This window comes from Chelonia mydas, chromosome 11, assembly GCF_015237465.2.
Source record: "Chelonia mydas isolate rCheMyd1 chromosome 11, rCheMyd1.pri.v2, whole genome shotgun sequence".
Lineage (NCBI taxonomy): Eukaryota > Metazoa > Chordata > Testudines > Cheloniidae > Chelonia > Chelonia mydas.
The window spans coordinates 26,012,541-26,037,045 of NC_051251.2; the positions used below are offsets into that span (position 1 = coordinate 26,012,541).

Here is a 24,505-nt window from a genome sequence, read left to right on the forward strand (position 1 = left end):
TCTCATTGGGACTGAGAGAGGCCAGACAGAAATCCACCTTCTCCAACCCATCCTAATCCAAGTCTCCAATATTTCAACCAGTATAGGTAAGCCAGGTAAGGCGCATTAGTTTATCTTTTGTTTGATGTGAATTTTCCCTGTGTTAAGAGGGAGATTTATTCCTGTTTTCTGTAACTTTAAGGTTTTGCCCAGAGGGGGATCCTCTGTGTTTTGAATCTGAATACCCTGTAAAGTATTTTCCATCCTGATTTTACAGAGATGATTTTTACCTTTCTTTTTTTTTAAAAATAAAATCCTTCTTTTACGAACCTGACTGATTTTTCCATTGTTCCAAGATCCAGGGGTTTGGGTCTTTGATGATTTTGTAACCAATCGGTTAGGATATTGTATTCTCAAGCCTCCCCAGGAAAGGGGGTGTGTAGGGCTTGGGGGATATTTTGGGGGGAAGACGTCTCCTAGTGGTCTCTTTCCCTGTTCTTTGTTTAAACGCTTGGTGGTGGCACCATACTGTTCAAGGACAAGGCAAAGTTTGTACTTTGCGGAAGTTTTTAACCTAAGCTGGTAAGAATAAGCTTGGGGGTCTTTCATGCGGGTCCCCACATCTGTACCCTAGAGTTTAGAGTGGGGAAGGAACCTTGACAGAAGCTTATGGCCAAAACTCCCATTTGGTTCAATTACATCATGTGTATACTGACCTTCACTTTGGAAAGTATTCCTTCATTTTAATTATATTAATAATGCATTAAATGACAATATTTAAAGAATACATTCCTATAAAATGCCACCTTAGCTATACTCTGTATGTAGATCTGTATATTTGATTTGTGTATTATCTGCACCTGAACGGGTGTAAAGTTGTAGCTGGGAACTGTGCAGCTATACATCTACATATTTCATGGTTGTGGATAGCTAGTTCCTTGTCTGTTGTGGGTGGTGTTTTGTAGCGTGTACAGGCGCAAAGGGGCATGTGTGCATCTGGGTGTACCCATCCCCAACTCCTCTACATTAAGTGCTGCAAAACGCAGGTGTGCACAGCGGTGTGTGCGCTGGGGGGTGTGTGCAGTGGTGCAGCTGTCCATGTGCGAAGGGGTATTTGCGCACGTGAGCCCAGGTGTGTCTGCAGACACAAGCTGATGCCTGGTTCAGGTGCTCAGGGTTCGGCTGAACGCATCTGTCTGGCCCCGGGCACGAACTCCCCCCTCCAAGCCGCTAGAGTGCACGTGGCCGTGTCGCGGCGCCGCGGGCCAGAGTCCCCTGCCGCCTGCCCGGCCCCCACACCGGCCCTCTCGCCCCACAGCCAGGGTCGCGCTGCCTGCGCCGCGCTCGCTCTCCCTGTCCCCACGGGCTGGTTGCGCGCGCAGCCCGGCGCCCCCCTCACTCTCTCTCCATCCCCCCCCCGCCCGCTCTCTCGCGTTGGCTGCCGGGATCGCTGGCCGCTTTGGTTAATGTCCGCCATGTTTGCTATGGCGCAGGGAGCGGATCGAGCGAGCCCGGCGCGGAACTAGGGCTGCGGGGCGTGCGCGGCGAGCTGCGGGCGGCTCTGCGGGGAGCTGTGCCGGGGCGGCGGGGCCCTCCATGGTGTTGCGGGCCGGGTGCGGGAGCGGCTGGGAGGCGGCGGCGCGGCCGCAGTGAGGGGCCCCCCGCCCGCCCGGCCCCGGGGTGTTATTGTGAGGGGGAGACAATGAGCAAACTCTCCTTCCGAGCCCGGGCGCTAGACGCCGCCAAACCGCTGCCTATCTACCGCGGCAAGGACATGCCCGATCTCAACGACTGCGTCTCCATCAACCGTGCCGTGCCGCAGATGCCCACGGGCATGGAGAAGGAGGAGGAATCGGTAAGGAAGCCGCGCAGGGGGGGCACCATTGTTTATCAGACACCCCCCTCCCCTCCCGGGAAATAGGCCATTGGTATTCACCAAGCGCGCTACGCACGCTCCACGCCGCAGCCTTGCATGTTCCTTATGGGTCCTGCGCAAGTAGCGCAGCGTAAACTTCCCTCCGACGCCGTAAGCGGGCCCTGCTCCGCCATCTTCTTTGCGTCCCGACTCGCGAGTGTTTTGATTAGCTAGGGGAGGCTCTTACGCTAGCGTAAGAGAGATGTAGGCGCAAGAGGCGTCTTTGAATGGGGGAGTGTGCGCGCCGGACGCTCTTGGCGTAGCGTGCCGATGCTGCTGCACTCTTTACTGTTGTGTATGTGGGACTCCAAGGCAGCAGGGGACTGGAGGGGGCTGTGTGCGCTGTGCTCCTTCCGTGCAATCAGGAAGGCTTTGCATTGTGAAATAGGAACGTCCTGTTTTTATATTGTCCTACCGTGAGGGGTAATGGGACTGACACTAAAGGAGAGTGAAATAGCCGGGGGGGGAGGAGACCCCCATTCTTTCATTGACAGCTGGATATATACAGACAGACTGCGCTTATGTTCTGAGTTTGGTTGTTAACTGTTGCATCCGAAGTCGGGGAGCATGCCTGGCATGTAATATCTTTCAGCTGTCCATTGCTGCGGTGCTGTAGCTGACGATACACTGCTGTGTGCATCATACCGGAAAGCTTTTGTGCTTTGTAGCTCAAGATTCTTAAATAACATGTTGGGAGCTGCGTTATCTGTTCATTGCTGAAACTGGAGTGATATTGCAACCTGCAAAACATATACACATTCTGGTGCAGGCTGCATTACTACACTCTTGAGGAAGGGCTTTGTAAAGGTTGCAAGTAGAATACCAGCTGTCTGCTGTTGCAGATCTCATAGTTGGAAATATAACTGCTATAAGAATGCTTTGTACTTGAATGTTTAAGAAACACAGTAACTGGATGTTGTTCAGTTGTCTATGTAAAATACCTACTGTTATTGCATGGCTGTAGCTGGCTCTATAACTACTCCCAGATTTTGCAGTGTACACCATGCTGTTTAGTGTTAAGATGATTTTAAGTAAGCTAGTCAGTGTTAGGAAACATGTATTGCCTGTAGAATGCTTGCTGTCCATTTCTGCAGTACTGTAGGTAGAGATACATTACTCTCTGTATCTTTACTAGAAGGTAATTTTAAGATGAGTCTTGTGAGCATTAGGACAGTACTGTGAATACTTGCTGTCCATGATTGCAGTGCTGCTTGTCTGAACTTGTCACTGTCCTTCTTAAAGACTGACACACTGTTAGATTTGCATCTGGCTTACTGCAGGCACACAGGATGTCCCCTCGTGTGGCTGTACTTGTATGTAGAGTTGAGAGTAAATGCACCCATAAGAATTTCTTCAATGAATCTCTGTCTCCGCCTTGTAGCCAGCCCACTATGTTTGTGGATTGGCTTTTCAGAGGTTCTGGCTGTCAAAAGGAGGCTCCAACTCTCTCTGATTGGCTTTCTCATTTAACTATTAATATTGAAAGAAATCTTTTGTGTCTTCCATTGGTTACTTATAGTTCTGACCTCACTGTATTTCCCTTGTATTACAAATTATAATGTAGATTGCTCAACACTTATGCTCTACTGTATTTTGATCTTAGAGCCCTGAAATGTGTGTGTGTAATTTTAAATAGACAGCAATATAACATTAATGTTAACAAAGCAAACGTGGAGGTGATACGTCTTTCTTTTCCTTTGCAGTAAAATGTAATGTAAAAGACCCAGTAGTAGACCATGTGACATATTGATTGTTTGTTGAGTATGGGAGTTCTTAAAATTGCAAACATAACTCCTCATTTATATTTTTAAAAAAATATATGTGGCAGTCTCTTTTTAAAAAAATATTACTCTTAAAATATTTTAACTTTCAGAGTGTGATTTGTTACATTACACTTAAATTATATCTGACTGTTATTTACTTATTCTGAATTCTATAGTCTATGCTTGAGGGGAAAAGAAGTAAATTGCCTGTGTTCCAGTAAAATCAGTGGGGGGAAAATATTGGGCTAATTTATGCATTGTAAAGTCCCTTTTTATGTGTAAATGATCTGCTAAATAATCTACTAAAATAATAATCTCTATTTTATGAACAGAATTTTTCTCTATAATAATAATCATCTTTATTTTATGAACAGAATTTGTGTCCCCACTGCTCTGAAAATGTTGTGGCTGGATTTGGTTTACTTTTCAATTCTAAGGTCATTCCATACTAGAATTGTTATGGCTTAATATATAAGCATAAATGCTTGCCACTTCAAACATCAAATTGGTTGAATTCAAACATCAATTCTGGTTGAATTCCGAGGTCTAATGTTAAATTAAGATTATTGTTGTCACTACATTTGCAACGGTTTTTACTACAGAGAGATCTACTTCATGCAGCTTTTTTTTTCCGGAGATATGGTTTGGGCTTTTTTTTTTTTTGACTTGCAATTAAGCGTGTTAATCACTCTGTCTTTAATTACTTAGAGATTATAGAGAGGTGGGTGAGGTGATATCTTTTATTGGACCAATTTTTGTTGGTGAGAGAGGCAAGTTTTCAAGCTACACAGAGTTCTTCAGGTTTGGGAAAGGTACTAAGCTACCCCTACAAAGAAATACACTGAAAAGAGCACGAGTAGGACTGCTTGATAGTTTAAATTCACTGTACAAGCAAGCAAACTGAGATGTTTCTCTGGCCCCATTCCTGCATGTAAACAGCCTTCCCTTGTATGAAGCCTTGGTGAAGTTAGTGGGACCCATGTGCATGCAGGGGTCCTCTTGTGTGCAATAAGTTGTGTAGTTTTGGCTCATAAGAAGCCACTGAACTTCTCTGAACCTTAATTTGCACCAAAAATACGTTGTTTAATAACATTTCAATTTTCTTATACTATTATCATAACAAAAGCTGAGTTTCAAATTAAACTGTTACCTGTAATGAATAAAGGTTTGTGGGTATTTTTCTACATGAATTCTGAGTGTGTGTTTTATTCTGATAATTTTGAAGTATTAGATTCTTCTCACATAATGAATACTATATTGTGATTACAATGGGAGGTTTAAATTTTTTATTAAAATTTTACCATTCATTTCTACTACTCCTACATTATATTATAATATCATATTACTACATTTAGTCCAGATGTGATGCTGTTTCTGTTGAAAAATACTTTACTCCAAAAGCAATTCTATTGAATTCAGTGGGAAAAATTTGTGCAGTAAGTTACTGCTCAGTGTGAGTAAGGGTATCACAATCTTACCGTTTTAATATTAATATTACCATTTTACTAGTGAATCTTCAAATAAATTCTGGAAATATCTTGCCATTTTCAGTATTTACCTTGTCGGCTACCTATGCTGATATGACATTCTACAAACTGGAGGCCCAATGTTGTGTTTCCACGTATCTGTAATTTTCATGGGAGTTCTGTGTGTGCAGGGAGTGTAGGATTGTACTCCAAGATCTGAATCTACTGCAGTTCACAATTTTAATCCTGAATTGAGCTATTGGGCCACATCCTGCTCTCAGTTAAAATTGCATAAATCTGGAGAAACTATTTTGATTTAAATGGAACTAATCTGGATTTATGATGTTGTAAGTGATAAAAGAACTTCTCACTTTTTTGTGTGTGTTTAGTATTAGAAGGTGCAGAGAAGGGGAGCAATGTCAAATTCCTCAGATGCTATATTGAAAATCTACTTACTAATCTTAATTCAGAAAACAGGAGAAAACAGTGCAGTGCACTAGTCCTTGACCTATATCCCAGCACTTATCTACCAAATCTGAATTAAAATACATATTATCGGAGGCTATTGTGTTATACCTTTTAGGTACAAATTAATTTTTAATAACAATATGAGCAAAAAACAAGAGTTATTGAAGGTTTTAAGAGGTGGATTTGACTTCCTTTGTGTAGCTACACACAAATACATCACAGTAATTGATAGTTGTGACTGGGCAGTTGAAGTGCTGTTAGAGATTTAACTCAGAAATTTAGATTTGAGCATTCATTCATTTATAACTAGGCATGACTTCATATTTAAAGTCAAAGGTTATACAGAGTAGAAACCCAAGAGGAGCAAGGTAAGGCTATTGTCAGACGATGCTAAAATGCAGGATATTTTTAATGTACGAATGGGGAAAAATATCACAAAATTGAAATGGGTACATTTCATTTTTAAGTCTTTGACTCAGGCATTTGAGGTACTCATTTAAACCATCATGTAATTTTGAGTGTTGGCAGAGTAAATTGAATTCCCCTGGTCTCTGTATTATGTCTTTTTTTTTTTTTTTTTCTTTTTTGTTGTTGTCTTTCTCCATTCTCTACTTCCATTGCAATGTTGGAAACCTGATTTCAGTTCATCATCTTACTTCCGAGCTACCTGGAGCTGGTCGTACTTCCAAAGCAGCACACTTGTTCCCCAGCTGAGGCAATTGGTCTAGAGCAGAGGTTCTCAAACTTTTTTTCTGGAGACCCAGTTGAAGAAAATTGTTGATGCTCGAGACCCAATGGATGAAGATGAGGGGTTTGGGGTGTGGGAGGGGCTCAGAACTGGGGCAGAGGGTTGAGGTGCGGGGCTGAGGGCTGCAGAGTGGGGCTGGGGCTGGGGGACGGGTTTGGGATGTGGGAGGAGGTCAGGGCTCTGGGGTGGGGCTGGGGATGAGGGGTTTGGGATGCAGGAGGGGCTCCGGGTTTAGGGGGTCAGGGCTGGGGCAAGGGATTGGAGTGCGGACTTACTTCTGGCGGCTCCTGATCAGCGGTGCAGCTGGAGTGCAGAGGCAGGCTTCCCACTTGTCATGGTATTGTAGACCATGCTGCACCTGAAGCGGCCAGCAGCAGGTCTGGCTGCTAGGCAGAGGCGTGCAGGCAGCTCTGCACAGCTCTTGCCAACAGGCACCCTCCTTTCCCCGCATCCAGCTCCTATTGGCCAGTTCTTGGCCAGTTGGAGTGTGGAGCCAGTGCTCAGGCCGGGGGCAGCGCGTGGTACCCCATGGACCCCCAGCCTAGAAGCCGGACCCGCTGCTGGCTGCTTCCGGCACAGTATCAGAACAGATAGGCACTAGCCTGCCTTTGCTAGGCAGCACCGCCGACAAGACTTTTAACTTCCCGGTCGGCGGTGCTGACCAAAGTGACCCAGTGCCTTACATGCTGTGACCCAGTACTGAGTCGCAACCCAAACTTTGAAAAACACTGGTCTAGAGTGCTTTCATTTTGCACAAATTACAGTTCTTTCTTAATTCTGAACATTTGTTATTTCAAGCAACAGTGAAGACTACTATATCCAAAAAAGATGTAGAAAAATATTTTTCCTATTGTTTGTCTTTGGTATTTGACAGTACTCCCTATATAGACATTTCCACTCGTCTCCTCATCTTTTTATTTATTTATACACACCTCTACCCCAATATAACGCGGTCCTCGGGAGCCAAAAAATCTTACCGTCTTAAAGGTGAGACCATGTTATATCGGGGTAGGGAGAGGAACTGCTATCCGCCCAGGTCACCTCTGCTCTGCCTGATTGGCGCGGCAAGCCTGGGAGGGAGGAGAAGCGGAGCTGCGGTGCGCTCGTGGGAGGAGGCAGAGGCGGAGTGGAGGTGAGCTGGGGTGGGGTGCAGAGGAACCGCTTGCGGTAACACGAATTCAGCTATAATGAAGTAAAGCAGCCCCCTCCCCGGAGTGCTGCTTTACCGTGTTATATCGGACTGCATTATATTGGGGTAGAGGTGTGGTTAGGTCCCAATCCAAGACATATATTGCTCACGCATAAGGGTCCACCTGAGGTAGAGTTCCACTTAAGTGAGTGTAGTTCTCTGTAGATCCAGTTGCAGGATCAGAGCCAGTAGTAATTTTTCCCCTTTTGTTTGTGTGGGTTTTTCATACAGTGGTGGTGAAAGTATAAAACCACCATCATTTGTGGGAGGGTCAAGGGCAGCATTAAACTACTTTTTAACTCATGTTTTTAAATTGACCAGTTTTCCATTGGACAGCAGTGCTTTAATGAATGGCATTGATGGGTTCTAAAGATAGTTGTACCTGTTCCTTTTGGGAATGTTTCCCAAACTTTTGAAAACTGAGTCCCCCATCAGGAAAATGAAACCAGTCATGTCCCTCTCCCTTTAACCCCTGCATATATTGTTAAAGTCCTTGTTGTCAGGTTAATTTATACATGATACCTGCTTGTTCTTCACAACCCTTCACCCCACTTTGGGAAATAGCAGTGTTAATCTCCATAATATGATACCACTTTATTTTCTTTTGTGCTTTGATCAGTGAAATACTTTAAGTATCAGCATTGTTGACTATCATCACTGGCACCTCAGAGCTAATTTTCATGCACTCTGCAAATTCAAGCAAATATTTCTGTATCTAGTATGCTCACTTCTCATTTTGAAGTTTATTTAGGTTTTTTGTACCCATAACAGGTATAGGGCCTTTTTTTTTTTTTTCCTTTTTACAGTAAAGCTGAGACTCTTGAGGTGGAGCTCCCCAAGGTGTCCTTTTGTACATTTCCAGGAGTGCATGTTCCACATTTAGGGAAACACTGCTTTATGGGATGCAAGGGTAGTGACCATGACACAAGGCCTTCAAGGCTGAGATTCCATCTTTACACTGTGGAAAAACTAGCTGAGTGCTATACTATATTTTGGTAAATGCCTTCAAAACTTATGAGCATCATGTGTGAATAAAACTGGGTTACAACTGTATGATCACTTCATAAGAATGGCCAAACTGGGTCAGCCCAAAGGTCCATCTAACCCAATATCTTGTCTTCCAACAGTGGCCAATGCCAGGGGCCCCAGAGGGAATGAACAGAACAAGTAATTATCCAGTGATCCATCCCCTGTTGCCCATTCCCAGCTTCTGGCAAATAGAGGCTAGGGACACCATCCCTGCCCATCCTGGCTAATAGCCATCAATGGATCTATCGTCCATAAATGTATCTAGTTCTTTTTTGAACCCTATTTTGGCCTTCACAACATCCTCTGGCAAGGAGTTCCACAGGCTGACTGTGCATTGTGTGAAAAAATACTTCCTTTGGTTATGTGTTTTTAAACCTGCTGCCTATTAATTTCATTTGATGACCCCTAGTTTTTGTGTTATTAGAAGGAGTAAATAACCCTTCCTTATTTACTTTCTCCACACCAGTCATGATTTTATAGACCTCTATCATATTCCCCCCCCCCCCCCCCCGCCCTTAGTCATCTTTGTTTATGACACCAAGTTCCATATTTGTTTGGGACTGTGTTGACTCATATGATTTGGGGAAAGTCGCTTAATGCCTCTTTTCCTCCATTTCTGCATTTGTAAAATGGCCATGCTGATACTTAACAGCTGTGTTGTGAGGCTAAATTAATGTTTGGAAAACACTTTGATATTTTTGTATGAAAGTTGCTATATAAGTGTAAATTATGTAATGTCTTTACAACAACAAAACTATATCTTATCAAGAGTTGCTTCTTGTATACAAAAGTTGGCACTCATACTTGAACATAATGTTTATGTACTTTTTGTTTATATGAAATTATGATTTCCTAACCATATATAGGATCTCTCCTCCCCCCCAATATTGAACTGAAGGAAACATTTCATAGGTGTTTGGCTTATATCATATGTAGTGTTCAGTCTTCTGTTGGATTTTAATAAGGAGTGCTTAATATTACACTTACAGCTCGAACTTTTTTCAGGAAGTAAGGTGATAAGCAGCTTCTTTTAGTCATTCCTCAATTAACTAGGATATGTGCCAGGTGCTGCACACCAATGATGTCTTTTATATTGTTTAAGTGCCTGTTGTCCTTTCTATAAATATGCCTCTCCCCCAGTAAAGTAAGTGTGTGTGTGTGAGAGAGAGAGAGATTAGTTTTACCAAGTGCATGTGATCTCAGGAATTAGTAAAACAAAATTTCTTTTAAAAAGTATATACATTATTGGCTTAATGTAGATACTGATATATTCTATCTAATTGTGTTTTTTCTGCAGAGCTTGAATTATGTGACAAATAAATGGCCTCGACTTTATTAATTTTTATTTGTATGGGAATTAAGTGTTAGATTTGTCTAGTATCTCATCTAACTCATATTCTTCATAGTATCGGCTACTAATTAATATAAAAGGTGTAATTACTATGAGCAGGTTTTAGTCTACTGCTCCTTGTAAGATGAAGATTTATCGAAAATATATATGCAATAGTTTGTCATGGTAATTTTTTTTTTTAAGTGTTGCGTGGGGCAGTTTGAGAGTATTGGGGGCAGAGAGTAATCAAATCAATCAGTGCCTTTATAGCTGTAGGCCTGTATAAATAAGAGAATTTTTTTCCCCTGTAAGGACCTACTGTTCCAGAGAGATTGTTTTAAGTTGAAAGTTTCATGTATTGGGAATACACTGATGAAATGCAGCTGAATCCACCAAAGTAAGTGTCACGGGAGTGACTTAAGAAGAGTAGACCCAAAAGAAGCAAGGGTACAAATGGTCAAACCAGGGGCTGTAAAGTCAGTATAATAATGGTTTGAGCCATGGAAAATTCTGCAAAAAGAAAAGGAGTACTTGTGGCACCTTAGAGACTAACCAATTTATTTGAGCATAAGCTTTCATGAGCTACAGCTCACTTCATCGGATGCATACTGTGGAAAGTACAGAAGACGTTTTTATATACACAAACCATGAAAAAATGGGTGATTATCACTACAAAAAGTTTTCTCTCCCCCCACCCTACTCTCCTGCTGGTAATAGCTTATGTAAAGTGATCACTCTCCTTACAATGTGTATGATAATCAAGGTGGGCCATTTCCAGCTCAAATCCAGGTTTTCTCCCCCCCACGCCCCCAAAAAACCCACTCTTCTGTTGGTAATAGCTTATCTAAAGTGATCACTCTCCTTACAATGTATTCTGTAGGTCAGAACTTGGGAACAAGTGATTCTAGGTCTGGTAATCTCAAGAGTGGAGTTTGTGCAAAGGTATAGTTAGGCTTGGGAGAATTCTATTTTTATTTTTTATTTTGCTGGATAATATTGATGATTTTTAAGCGTTTTTTAATTTTTTTATTTAAATTTTCATAGTTGCAGGAAATATATGGGCACTGTCAGACAATAATAATTTAATCACAGGGGACCAGTAAGCATTGAGATTCAAAAAGTTAAAGCTTTTATAACCTTTAAAACACAAGTTGGCAACATCACGTTACAATATACAACATAAATATCATTAAAACAAACTCTAAAGCAACATTTTTCTTATGTTGCCTATCTGTAAATTTTGTTTATTATTGATGGACATTTTTTTTGTCTTTTTGTGTATGGTTTACCAGTGAAACCTAATCTTTCTAAGCATAGGTACAGTCAAGACAGGATTTCTTTCCTTAGGGGAGAAATGTGTTAGAAGCTGAAGAAAGCATCTCTGCATAGAAGTTTACTTTTGGCAGTGTGCTTTCTAGATTTTGATTATTTATATATGTATTATAGCAGAGCAACTCCTCTGTTACAGGTTTCAGAGTAGCAGCCATGTTAGTCTGTATCTGCAAACAGAAAAGGAGTACTTGTGGCACCTTAGAGACTAACAAATTTATTTGAGCGTAAGCTTTCGTGAGCTACAGCTCACTTCATGGGATGCATTCAGTGGAAAATACAGTGGGGAGATTTATGTACACAGAGAACATGAAACAATGTGTGTTACCATACACACTGTAATGAGAGTGATCAGGTATGGTGAGCTATTATCAGCAGGAGAGCAGGGTGGGGGGGGGGAACCTTTTTGTAGTGATAATCAAGGTGGGCCATTGAGCTTAAATTGAACGAAAAACTTTCTAACTGTCAGGGTGATTAAGCACTGGAATAAAATTGCCTAGGGAGTTTGTGAAATCTCCACCATTGGTGATTTTTAAGAGCAGGTTAGACAAATACCTGTCAGGGATGGTCTAGTTTTTATGTAGTGTTGCCATGAGTGCAGGAGACTGGATTAGATGATCTCTTGACATCCAGTTGTACGATTCTATGATTGTGTGACTGTTTCCTGGAGGTCACAGATTGCTGTGAGTCCGAGTGAGAACCAATTCAAGGTTTTTGTTTGCATTCATGAAGCAGATGCAGATGTGGAGCACCACTTCTGGGCCTGAGAAACAAGCACTGACTGGTTGGATCGCATTTTAATGCAGGCTTGGGAAGATGAGCAGTGTCTGCAGAACTTTCAGATGTTCAAGGCCACATTGCTGTATCTGTGTGCCATGCTTGCCTTAGCCTTCCAGCACAGGGACACCCAACTGAGAGTCGCACTTGTAGGGGAGAAGCGAGTGGTGATCGCACTGCAGAGCTTCCAACACCAGATTGCTACTGGTCAGTGGGAAATCATTTTGAAGTTGTCATGCAAAGATGTAGGACCATTAATCGTCTCCTCTTCTTTGGGACTGTGACTCTTGGCAATGTGCAGGACATAATGGATGTATTTGCATCAGTGACGTTTCTGAACTGCAATGGAGTAAGAGATGGCAAGCATATACGCCTGTTTTGGCACAAGACCACCTTGCCACAGAGTACATCAACAGAAATGGCTATTTTTTCTATGGTTATGCAAGCACTGGTGGATCACTGGGGACATTTCACCATCATCAATGTGGGCTGATCAGGGAAGGCGGATGACACTTGAATCTTTAAGAATACAGGACTATTCAAAAAGATACAAATAGGGACTTTCTTTCCTGACCGTCTGATTGCCATTGGTGATGTTGAAATGCCAATAGTGATCGTGGGGGACCCAGCCTGCCCCTTATTTCCCTGGCTTGTGAAACTGATCACCTTGATGGCACCAAGGAAAGATTCAGCTACTGGCTCAGCAGGTGCAGAAAGACAGTTGTATGTGCGTTTGGTAGATTGGAGGGGAACTGGTGTTGTTTACTCACCAGACTGGATCTCAGTGAGAAAAATATCCCAAATGGTTTTAGCTGCTTGCTGTGTCCTGCATAAGATCTGTGAAGCAAAGGGGGAAAAATTGCTGCTGTGATTTAGGGCGGAGGTTTAGCAACTGTCTTCTCTGTTTGAACAGCCAGATATAAGGGCTATCGGAGGAGCTCAGTGCAATGCTGTTGGTTCAGGGATGGTTTGAAAGAGCGCTCTAACAGCGAGCCACAGTAATGCATTGTGGCGTACTGTGCCCTGGCTATACAGTTTGGGGGCTTGTTAGGAATTGTGTGCACATCTATGAATGTAACACTGACATTGCATCTATTCATTTTATAGTCCTTGCTGTAAATCTTCAATTATTACACTGTGTTAGTCAGTGATCTTAAGAGTTGTGTCAAAGTGTACACTAACAAGTAAGTGGGTGCTTTCAGTATCGGCAGGCATTCTACGGTATATGTTGGGAACTAATAACGATGGATTATTTTCCAAACAATAGAGATGTTTGCTTAACAAAAACATTTCAAAAAATTCTGTGCAAATTAAAAGCAAATACATGAAATCCTTAACATATTTATGGAATGGAGCTTAAAGAGCATTCATGTCCATTTTAGCTGCGCATACAGTGACCTGTGAGAGCCATTGTTGATGTATGTGAAGCTGTGGTTTTCCTTAATGTTCCCTGAGGTATAGTGGTCGCGGAGGGATGTGGTCCCTGATGCCATATGGAATGTTGAGGGCGGTTATGTAGGGAGGGCTATACTGGAGTTCTCCGTGAACTGCAAGATAGGCAAGCTGAGGATTGTTGAACTTGTAGGTCCACAAGAGTCGGCAGCATAGGTGTTTGCTGCCGGAGAAGCCCCATTATATCTGGTGCATCTCCCTCTTTGTCCGCATTTTCCTTTTCCATACAATCTGCAATATTCATCCTCAAAGCCCTCTGATTCAGCACTGTCTTGCAGGACCTCGCTGAATATATCATCCTGAGTTCTTTTCTTTCTCCTCCTCATCTGGCTCAGGTGTTCTGTGAGTGGGGAGGGGGAACCCCTCAAGGCTGCAATGGCAGTAGTGAAGGATAAAACACAGAGGTTACATTGTCAGTATATCACAACAGAAAGCAAAAATAAAGATTCAGAACTCCCTTTGCTTGCTCCCATAAAGTTTTAAACAAGACAGGTTTATTGACTTTCCTGCTTTGGGGGCATAGTGCCATTCATAGCTCCAGCCAGGTGAGTATGGCCCACCAGGGGTGAGGGAAATGAGGAGGGAATTGCTTAGTTGCATGAAGCCATGAGTACAGGGCAGTGGCACTGAATACTGGCACAATTTTCCACAGGCAGTGGTGACATCTTATTTCTGAGGCTAACAAAAAGGCACAGAGAACACAGCAGCTGCTGGTGTCCCAAAGCTGTCCGGGCCCATATGTTTGCTAGCTTGTCTACTGCAGGGATGCCTGCCGAAGTTATCGCTGACTGGCATGGGAAGGCTTCCTACCTAGGAGGAAGAAATAAAGAACTTATCCCTAGAAACTTTCAGGAGAGGATTGCAGAGTACTTCCAGGAAAATTTTATCAAGATCTCTCAGGATGATTCAAGGGACAAACTGCTCTGCATCCCTGCCCTCCGCCCAACTTTACAGGGGAATGAAAAGCAGATAACATTACCTCTCTTTGTTGTAATGATTCCTCTTCTGGTACAAATAAATGAATGCAAAATCAATATCTGTGACTTGCAAAGTTGGGGGCGCCATCACTGTAATGGGAAATAAATGCGCACACTTACTTGAAGTTCCTTCCCCTGCTATGCTGGGACTGACTGGATTGCGGTGGAGTCTAAAACAGGTCCTGGCTCATGGCATAGATGGAACTCTTCTGCCCCCTTCCCTCCCCGCCCCCCGAGTTGCATGTCCCTCCTCTTCCTCCTTCACCACCACCTCATTGTTCAGGCTTGGGACCTCTGGCTCCTTGGAGGTATCCACAGTGGTGTGCAGGGGGGTGGTTGTCTCCGTCAAGTATGGCATGCAGCTCTTTTTGAAAGCAGTAGGTCTGCGGTTCAGCCTCGGATCAATTGTTGGCTTCCTTGGCCTTCTGGTGTGCCTGCCACTGTTCCTTTGCTTTTATATGGCGCTTCTGCTGATTCTTGTTGTACCACTTCTCCTGCATCCCCGTGCTATCTGCTCGTAGTTGTCCCCGTTTCTACAACTGGTCCATACCTATACTTGCACAGCCTCTTCTCCTCACAGTCCCAGCACATCCAACATCTCTTGTCTACTCTAACCTGGAGCGCATCTGGTGTAGCTGGCATGGTCACCTGGGCAGTTGCACTCAACACTAAAGAGTTGCTAGGAGTGCTCGCCAAGCTGGACAATGAGGAAAAGGCATTTAAAAAATAATGGGATTTTAAAGGGCCTGGGGCGCTTTTCATTCTCTGTGACTCCTGGGCAGTGGAGTTCACAATTGTGACCAGGGTGGTCAGCATCGGGTGTTGTGGAACAGCTGCTGAATGACTTAGGGTTGACATAGGTAATGCAGTGTCTACATTTGTGCTTTGTCAACCTCAGTACATCAACAGTGGCTCAGTGCCACTCAGTGTGGTGGTGTAATGGAGAGCTTACGTTGGTGAGAGACAAATTTAAGTGTAGCTATATGCACAATTAGAGTGACATAAAGTGGCTTACGTTGACCTAACTTTGTAGTGTAGACCAAGCCTGAGAGCTGCTTCCTGCACCTGTGTTTGTGCCAGGATCTGGGGAAGTCCTGACCCTCTGAGTGGGAAACTTACAACAGGCATGCTCAGAGCATGCACCAAGAAAGCACTGGTGAGACTGGTTGAGAAGCTGAGAAAGGGTGTGCTTGACAAATACCAGAAACTCTCTCGCACTGGGGAGGGCGGAACAGAACACCCACTGACATAAATGGAACAATTCATACGTTTGAGAGCTATTGGTTCAGATTAAAAAGAAAAGGAGTACTTGTGGCACCTTAGAGACTAACAAATTTATTTGAGTATAAGCTTTCGTGAGCTACAGCTCACTTCATCGGATGCATTCAGTGGAAAATCAGACTGTATTTATCTCCATTGGGTATTCTTTCATTCTTATGCTCAGATAAATCTGTTGGTCTTAAAGGTGCCACCGAACTCCTTATTGCTTTCATCTGAGAGCATCTTCATTGAGACAAATGGGCCACTTCACACCCATCTGAGCCTGCCATCTGCTGATGGATATGTAGAGCTCCTCCCCTTCATTCTCCCTCTAATTTCAAACCGTAATATAGCAGCTCAACACTGCCATAGTTGAGCATAGAGTATAGCTTTGCTGTAGTTAAGGTCAAGACCAGCTTTCTGTTTAAAGCTCAGTTCTAAGTGCTCCAAAATCCATACAGTTAACGTGATTGCGCTGAAATGTGGTGCCCCTCTTGGGGACACAGAGTATAGTCAGTGATCCAAATTAGTGGGCCTTTTGAGCAAGGAGTTCCTAAGAAATAGCCCCCAGGTGGAAAACCCCCCAACATTTCATTGTTCACAGATTCTAGCAACGTTAAAGTTTGAAACTCACCCTGGCTGAAATCTGAGAATGAACTGTCTCTGTCAAGTGTGTGTGTGCGTGTGCGCGTTGCAGAATATCTGGAAAGTGCTGAAACAGTTTTTGAAAAGAAAATAAATTATACATGCAAATGTTAACTGGAAGTGGGGAGAGATGATTAGGGGTGCAAGAGTAGGTGGTAATATTGGAAGAGGGGCTTGGGTCTGCAGTGAGCGAAGGGGATATTGTGAGGAGGGGATAAATGGGAATGTTTGGTAGGGGAGAGAATAGGGTTTGGAGGGGCTCAGGTAAGATGGGAGTGGTCGGGGAGAAGACAGGAGGGGTTGGGGATATGGGGGTAGGAGAGGAAGTTGGGGTTTTACGGGTGTGGGGGTCAGTCAGCCCTGAAATCTCTGTGTGTGTTGGGAGCCCTATTCCTCTGCAGGGGTCTGAGCCCCTTTCCCTATTCACTATATTTTCTGGAATCTGGGTTCCCTGTTCTTGTGGTGTCTGAACCCCTCTTTTGCCTCTCCAAGTGAGCTTGGATCTGGGTTGGGTGGACTGAAGGCAATGCAGATTTAAACATCTGAAATCCAGACAATAAATGGTTAAGATACACGTCACCCCTGTGTGAGATGTGGGAGTGTGCCAGAGTGGGTAGGGGAGGGATGGACTAAGTGGATAGACTGGGTAAACCTGATTGCAGCAGCAGCATTCCCAGCTGGAGGTGGGAGTGAGGGGCTAGCTCAGTGAACAGTAAGGGCTACATAACCAAGGTATTATGTAACCTAGTAAGCTGCTGCCTGTGGTATATGGACACAGCAGCATAGGGTAGGAGACAGCAAGGACTAACTTCTTACACTTACTGTTTCTCTGTGGTGCCAACTAATGGGAAGGGGAGGGAGAGCTGGAAATGTTGTCAGGAGGGGCTTTATGTTATAGGGAGTAGTGGAGTGGGATTAGAGAAGGAAAGAGAGACAGCAATCTTCTCTCATATGATTAAAGTTACTGTAACATCCATTTAATAAAACTGTCATGGTTTTGGGACATAGACGATAGATTTCTCTCACTGACCTTATTAGCAGCTGCCCATTTCAAAGCATGACTATTATCCGCATACTGCTATAACAAAATGTATTGGAGGGGTAGGAGCATTGAGGAATCACATAGATGCTAGGAAAGACCACTGGTCTGGGACTATTCTTAGCTCTACCATGGCCTACTTGTTGACCCTAGGCAAGTCACTTCACTTCTCAATGCCTCAGTTTTTCATCTGTAAAATGGGGACAGTGATGTAAAGTTCATTTGAGATCTACTGATCTTAAACAAAACAAAAAAAGCCCTAGATCTTTTGATTATTGCTGCAAACCTAGGTTAGAACTACAGCTGCCTGAATGACCACTAACTCCTACCCACAAAGGTTTCTGTTTAAAAAAACTAGCAAATTAAATGCCCCCAAAAAATTAGTTAAAGCAGAGTTAAGATTGCACTGTGATAGTTTGTACCCATCCACAACATCCAGTTCAGCAAGACTCAAACTTTTGAAAACCAGGAAATACAGAGTTAAGATAAACATCTATCCAGTCTTAATTGTACCCTCTTTGAGCGATGCTCCACGGTGCCCATAACACACATACTCACACTCTCCCTTTTCACTGTAATGGACAGGTGCTACCTGCACTTGCCCTACTCTCAAACACTGAAGCTGCTCCCCCAACAGACTACCATAGTTGTAAAATTTAACAGCCACTTCATACCCTTGTACAACCCCTTCACACTTGCACACAGAATACTATCTAAACCTATACTTTTCCCTACCCATTATTAAATTCACAGATTGCTCTCATATCCCTCCACGCTAGTGACAGTACCCATGGCAAGAGGACCCCAGTGCCCTTCTACTAACGTGGTTTACACAATTTTGTATTGAAATGATGCAGACTGGAACCTCCAGGTACTGCCGTACCTCTTTCCTTTATGAGACAAGGCAGGTGAGGTAATATCTTCTGTTGGATTAACTTCCTTTGGTAACAGGCATTGGGGGGGCTCAGACCCGGATCACCTCATATCATAATCACAGCTCTTCTAAGCTGCTCTTACTTATTCCTCCACCATTCAGTACAGCTACACCTAACACAGTGAATGCAGCTGGAGTGCATGCAGATAATTCCCAGTGGCTATTCACAGCTGCAGGGGGGCAGAATTAAGTTTGTGTGGGTGTTTACCTTAACACTGTATTTCCTGGTTTTCAGAAGTTTTGAGTTTTGCAGAACTCTCTGTGGAAGGGCATGAGATCTCACTGGGCAACCGTAACTTTGTATTAACAATTTTTTTTGCCATTTAATTTGTATATACAGTATTCTGACATTGCTTGTGTTGCTGAAGCTTGGCAAACACTAGACAGCATAACACTGCTTTATACATGGACTTCTAAAATTTATTTGGTAATGAGAACCGCCCCCCCCCCCCCATACACTCATAAGGAGGGAGGTTTTATTTCATTGTATCTTTTTCTCCTCCCAAGCACATAGCGTTTATCCCCTTTTCCCAGACCTCAATCCTGTTATCAACAGCCATTCTCTTGTCTTCCAGTGGTTTCAGTCTTCCACCTGCAGAGCATCTTCATAGCAGAAGAAATGACCATTCAGTTCTCTTGTGCTTTATGATTCCCTGTAGGTACTTGCATTGTAGGCTTAAAACTGAATAGATAGAATCACACAAACCTAACTGCTGGTATTGTCAAGAAAGTTCTGTTGAATGAGAACAGTACCGCAACCTCCCATACAATAACCTTGCAACCCCCCCACAACTCCTTTTTGGGTTAGGACCCCTGTGAAATTTCAGATTTAACTCAAGGCTTAACCAAGCTGAGGGTTAATTTAAGAAACTATTTGAAAATCTGATTCTCTGTGCCCAGTTTAAATCCTTATCTCAATTCACTGGAGCTTCCCAAATATATCTACTAAAGCTTCCTTGTCTTTAATCTTAATGAAACTATGGAAAGAGATTCCTCAGACAAGTTGACTTTTAAGGGAGAAGGGGGATCGTATAGTGCCAAATCTCATGCTCCTTGTGCTTCACAAAATTTAAAAGGGTATTCAGTGTACATATATTTTAATTATTTAATTTGTAAAAAACATAATATATTGTTACTGAGGGATGTAATAAAAAATACGGTACTCCTATTCAGCAGCTTTGCTGTAAAGTTGAGTACAAAGTCAGCAATTCCAGACTAAAAATCTTGAGTTAAATTCTTCCCCTCACTTACACAGGTGCAAGTCCCATTGAAATCTATGGGAATATGTAATGAATGCATATACACTCACAGGATGCCTAGCCATGTAAAATAAAAAGAGAGACAACTTCATTATATCTGCCCTTTTCCTATATCTGCTTTTGCCAGAAGTAAGCTGACGAGAGCTGGCAGAGAGTGAAAGAGCTTTAGGCTTCTGGAGCATAAATAGTTCTCTGTTTAAAGCTGCCTGTCTAAAATATAATAAAGGTGGATATAATAGGTCAGCTGATAGAGTCATCTGCTCTTAAAGAAATCCAAAAATTGAAGAGGAAAGAGGACTATCTTCCCCCAGTTAACAAAAGTTGCATCTCTGTGAGAGCAGAATTGTGCTGTTTGTGATTAAGGAACTAACTGTTCTTTTGGCTCAACTTTGGCATACTTTATAAAACGTCCAGTCCATCTTTCTACTACTATGGAATTTTCCCCAGCAATGCATTTTCTAGTGTTTTATCACTGTTGACAAGCATTAGGATTTCTACCTTTAGAGGCTATTTTCCAGTTTGCTAAATATAGTTCTTGAAAGTTTTTCATGATGAACAGCAAATTTTTCCTCCCTTAACTTTATCTCATTATGCCCATCTAAATATTCATAGTTATGTTGGTCAAATATTAATTATGTTCGCTTGCTCCCTCCTGCTCTAATCATGCCATGAGCATATATGTCCTGCTCTCTTCATTTTTCCTTATAATTCAGTTCCTTCAGCTTCTGATCAGTTTTACTTCTTCTCTTTGAAGTCCCTCCAATTTATCTTTGTGGCTATTTGATTCCTGAAATTCAGCACACTACTCCAGATGTGGTTGTACCAAAGCCACAAAGAGAGGGATTACTGTGTCTCTGCTTTGTAAATGCCTCTGTATGATGAATTTGCTGTTGCATTGTTTTGCAGACTCATGTTTTTAATTTGGTGTCCATTATCGCTAGGGCCCTACCAAATTCACGGCCATGAAAAACACATCATGGACCTTGAAATGTGGTGTCTGTTGTGTCATGTTCTCTCCCCCCCTCCCCGGCCCCCCCACTCCTGGTGAAATCTGGTCTTTTGTGTGATTTTACCCTATACTATACAGATTTTATGAGGGAGACCAGCATTTCTCAATTTGGGGTTCTGACCCAAAAGGGAGTTGCAGGGGAGTCACAAAGTTATTTTAGGGGGGTTGCAGTATTGCCACCCATACTTCTATGCTGCCTTCAGAGGTGGGTGGCAGGAGAGAGGTGGCTGTTGGCTGGGTGCCCATCTTTAAAGGCAGCACCACCGCCAGCAGCAGTGTAGAAGTGAGGGTAACAGTACCGAAACCACCCATACAATAACCTTGCAACCCCCCCACAACTCCTTTTTGGGTCAGGACCCCTATGGTTACAACCCTGTGAAATTTCAGATTTAAATAGCTGAAATGATGAAATTTATGATTTTTAAAATCCTGTGACCATGAAATTGTCCAGAATGGACCATGACTTTAGTAGGGCCCTAATTATTGCTCCTGTGGCTTCCTCACATTTGGCCACTAAAAATACAGATTTTTCTTCATTCTGCTGGATTTCTGTTTTGGATGATTATTCCCTGGTGGCAGATCCTCAGCTGGTGTAAATTGTCACAGCTGTGTTGAAGCTAATGGCCCTAAGGCCATGTCTACACTAGCACTTTTGTCAGTATAACTTACATGGCTCAGGGGTGTGGGAAAAAACACCTCTCTGAGCGACATAAATTATACTGACAGGTAGCACCAGTGCTATCCCACCGATATAGCTACCGCCACTTGTTGGGGGTGGTTTAATTATGGCAACGGGAGAGCTCTCTCCCATTGGCAAAGAGTGTCTGCATGAGCAGTCTTACAGCGGCACAGCTGCATTGATACAGTTGTGCCACTGTAAGTTCACTAGTGTAGACATGTCCTTAGTCAATTTATATCAGTTGAGGATCTGCCCCAGATGTATTATTTTTGCATCTTGATAAGTTTAATTTTTGCAAAATTTGATTTAGATCATTTTACCTTTTTTAAGTTTCAGAGTAGCAGCCGTGTTAGTCTGTATCTGCAAAAAGAAAAGGAGTACTTGTGGCACCTTAGCGACTAAGGTGCCACAAGTACTCCTTTTCTTTTTACCTTTTTAAAGTAATCAAAGGCTGGTTTAGAAGGGGGAGGGTCCCAGAGCATCTACATCACCATTTTACAGCCCTGCAGTCTGAGCTCCAGGAGCCTGAGTCAGCTGACTCAGGTCAGCCATGGGTGTTGAATTGCAATTTAGATATACCCCAAGAGTTGGAATCCTGTGTGTTTTGGTATCTGTGAAGAAGGGGGAAACTGCTTTATAAAGTATGATCCTCTGAAAAATTCATCACCTTCCTTTTACCTGAATTTGGGGATTTGAATCAGGGTACTCAGTTACTGAAAAAAGAAAAGGAGGACTTGTGGCATCTTAGAGACTAACAAATTTATTTGAGCATAAGCTTTCGTGAGCTACAGCTCACTTCATCACTGAATGCATCCGATGAAGTGAGCTGTAGCTCACGAAAGCTTATGCTCAAATAAATTTTTTAGTCTCTAAGGTGCCACAAGTCCTCCTTTTCTTTTTGTGGATACAGACTAACATGGCTGCTACTCTGAAACCTGTCAGTTACTGAAGTAGATTTTCTTATAAAGTCCACTTCGTAGGTACAAATCTTACTTAAGTTTGGATGGGGACTAATGCTTTTTACATAGGTACAGTTGAGGTTGTTTCAGTGGAGCATTTGCTTATGCATGGGATGGATGACACAAATGTGTTGAACGGGGCTAGCTGAAGATTTTGCTTTCTGTAAATTCTTGTTTATTGGTTGCTGCCATAACTTAATTGGGTTTTCTTTGATTTTTATTATTTGGGTTGGTGGTGCTTGTGTTGAAATTTTGTTAGTATTTATAGTTAAATGTAATTATAGCTTTTGCTGGTACTTAAAGTTGTAGAGGTAAGGTTGCCTCTACCCACCTTATGATCCTCTGTATTGAGGTGCTCATAACTTTCTGAAAAATGTTCCTGTTCAGCTGAAACTTTCCATGATTGGTCTCAGCTCATAAGTGAATTTCTAATAACAACAACAGTAATAATATTTAATTTGAGGCAAAATCCATTCAGGTTTTTTTTTTTAAATTTGGCAAGATGAAAAAATAGCTTTCTTGTTTTATAAAATTCTGAACTCATGTTTTAAGTCACTGGTCTAGCAAAAAATGGCTGACATTTGAAACACTACATGTAAATAGTTAGATCAATGCTATGTTGGTCGGTTTAGGGGACAGTTGTATGGTTTTTTTTAAACTTAAATATTATTTAACTCTAATATTTGAAGAGTTATTCAGTGGTATTTATTCAGGTCATAAATACTGTAATCTTTTAATTATTCAGAGTATCCCTACCTCCCCCCAGAAAAAGGCAGATTGATTACTGTTAGGATTAATCATTGTAGCTGTGAGTATGTTTCTTCTCTTCTGTCCCCATCTCCTCTCTCACCCCGCCCTTCCCCCCAAAACAGCAGACATGGGAGAATAGATTATTGTGCTTGGCTGATACACTTCATTCAAAATTGCAAGATTCCTTGGGAAAATGTAATACATTGGGCAGATACCCTTAGTGCCCAAGGTTTTTCTAAATCTTTACCCTCTATTAGTAGCATTCAGCTCCTTGCCTGCTCCTGCAGTGAATAGCTGAACAGCCACTAGCTTTGTTATATACACAGTGGGTGGATTGGAGATTCCTCCTTCAGTTTGTCTGATACTGCTTCGGCTCCCCTTTGAGTCCCATCATGTCTCCATTCAAGTCAGTCTTCTGCTTTGCTGGCAAACTATTACCTTAAGGACCTCAGCTCTGAGCAGTTTCTGAATCAGTACTGAGAGTGTCACCTCCAACAGAACCTTCATAATGCCACAGAATGTACAAGCAAGTTCAGGTAAGGGCAGGAAAACTCTTTTAGTGAAGTTCCTGCGCAGAAGACCACTGTAAATGTGTCATTTTGTTCCAGAGGCTTCAGAGAGGGTATTAACACCAGGGCTCATTTTCCCCTTCATATCCTTCAACCTTAGAAGCCAGTTATGCTCATGGTACATATGCTTCATTTGCTGGATTGAATTAGATTGGCTGAGAGAAGGGGAGAGGAATTTAATGGCACTTACCACACTCTCAGTAGACTCTTTCCCATGAGATGTATAGGTCCCTCACAGACTTGAATGCCCTTAGGCACAAAGTGGCTTATAAAGGAGACCAGGCTAGTGAAAACTTTCTTTTCTAGCCCTTCTTTTTTCCCATCTCCTGCTTGGGAGAAACAGAACAGGGGAGAGAATGAGGGAAAGGGGCTGAGGTGGAGAGGAAGTCCAGTTCCTCCACCTCACTCATGAAATGATGAATTGGAGTGAATTAAATAGCAAAATAATTTGATTTAATTCTCCATTACAGGGCCTTTTGTGAATCTCTAGGATGGTATAGCTTATTCTAACACTCCTCTGCCACCTTACTGTCGATGTTCTGCTGAGTTATGCAACAGAATGGCCTAGCTCGTGCTGCCGTTGACAAAATATTTCTTTCCTTTAGCCGTGCTCTAGCAGTAAAAATAGGACTGAAGGGGGAAAAAAATAGTTGGCCCAAATGCCCAGCTCTTTTGATTTTCCTGAGATTTGGTGGTTCTTTTGTATGGCCAAGACCCTCTTTCCGATGCCCTCTAGATAGTCATGGTCCACATGAACAGTCAGTAGCAGTAGAAATGGTTGAGTTTTCCCTCCTAAGGCTTTCTGAAATGGGCTAATTATACTTGAACAATATGGTGGGTCCAAAAGTGAAATTGAGGGCTATTTCTACCAGTCCTTTCTCACCCCTGAGACAGGAACCATGGCCATTGCCACCAGTTTTTCTCTGGCTCCTACCAATAGGAGTCAGAAATCTCCTAGAGACATCCAGATCAGAGTTTTG

General features: G+C 42.7%; 1 protein-coding gene across 2 annotated transcripts in view; it reads left to right on the top strand.

The window, feature by feature from the left end:
• The first annotated feature begins 1,418 nt into the window (after positions 1-1,418).
• The window catches only part of EPC2 (enhancer of polycomb homolog 2), an 85,946-nt gene continuing 62,859 nt past the window's right edge, over positions 1,419-24,505 (top strand). The window contains exon 1 of one of the 2 annotated variants that reach the window (XM_007061786.4): positions 1,419-1,834. In XM_007061786.4, the coding sequence (XP_007061848.1) occupies positions 1,682-1,834 (153 nt within the window). In that variant the 5' untranslated portion in view covers positions 1,419-1,681. The remainder of the gene's footprint in view (positions 1,835-24,505) is intronic. The other variant, XM_037912055.2, reaches the window with a different exon arrangement.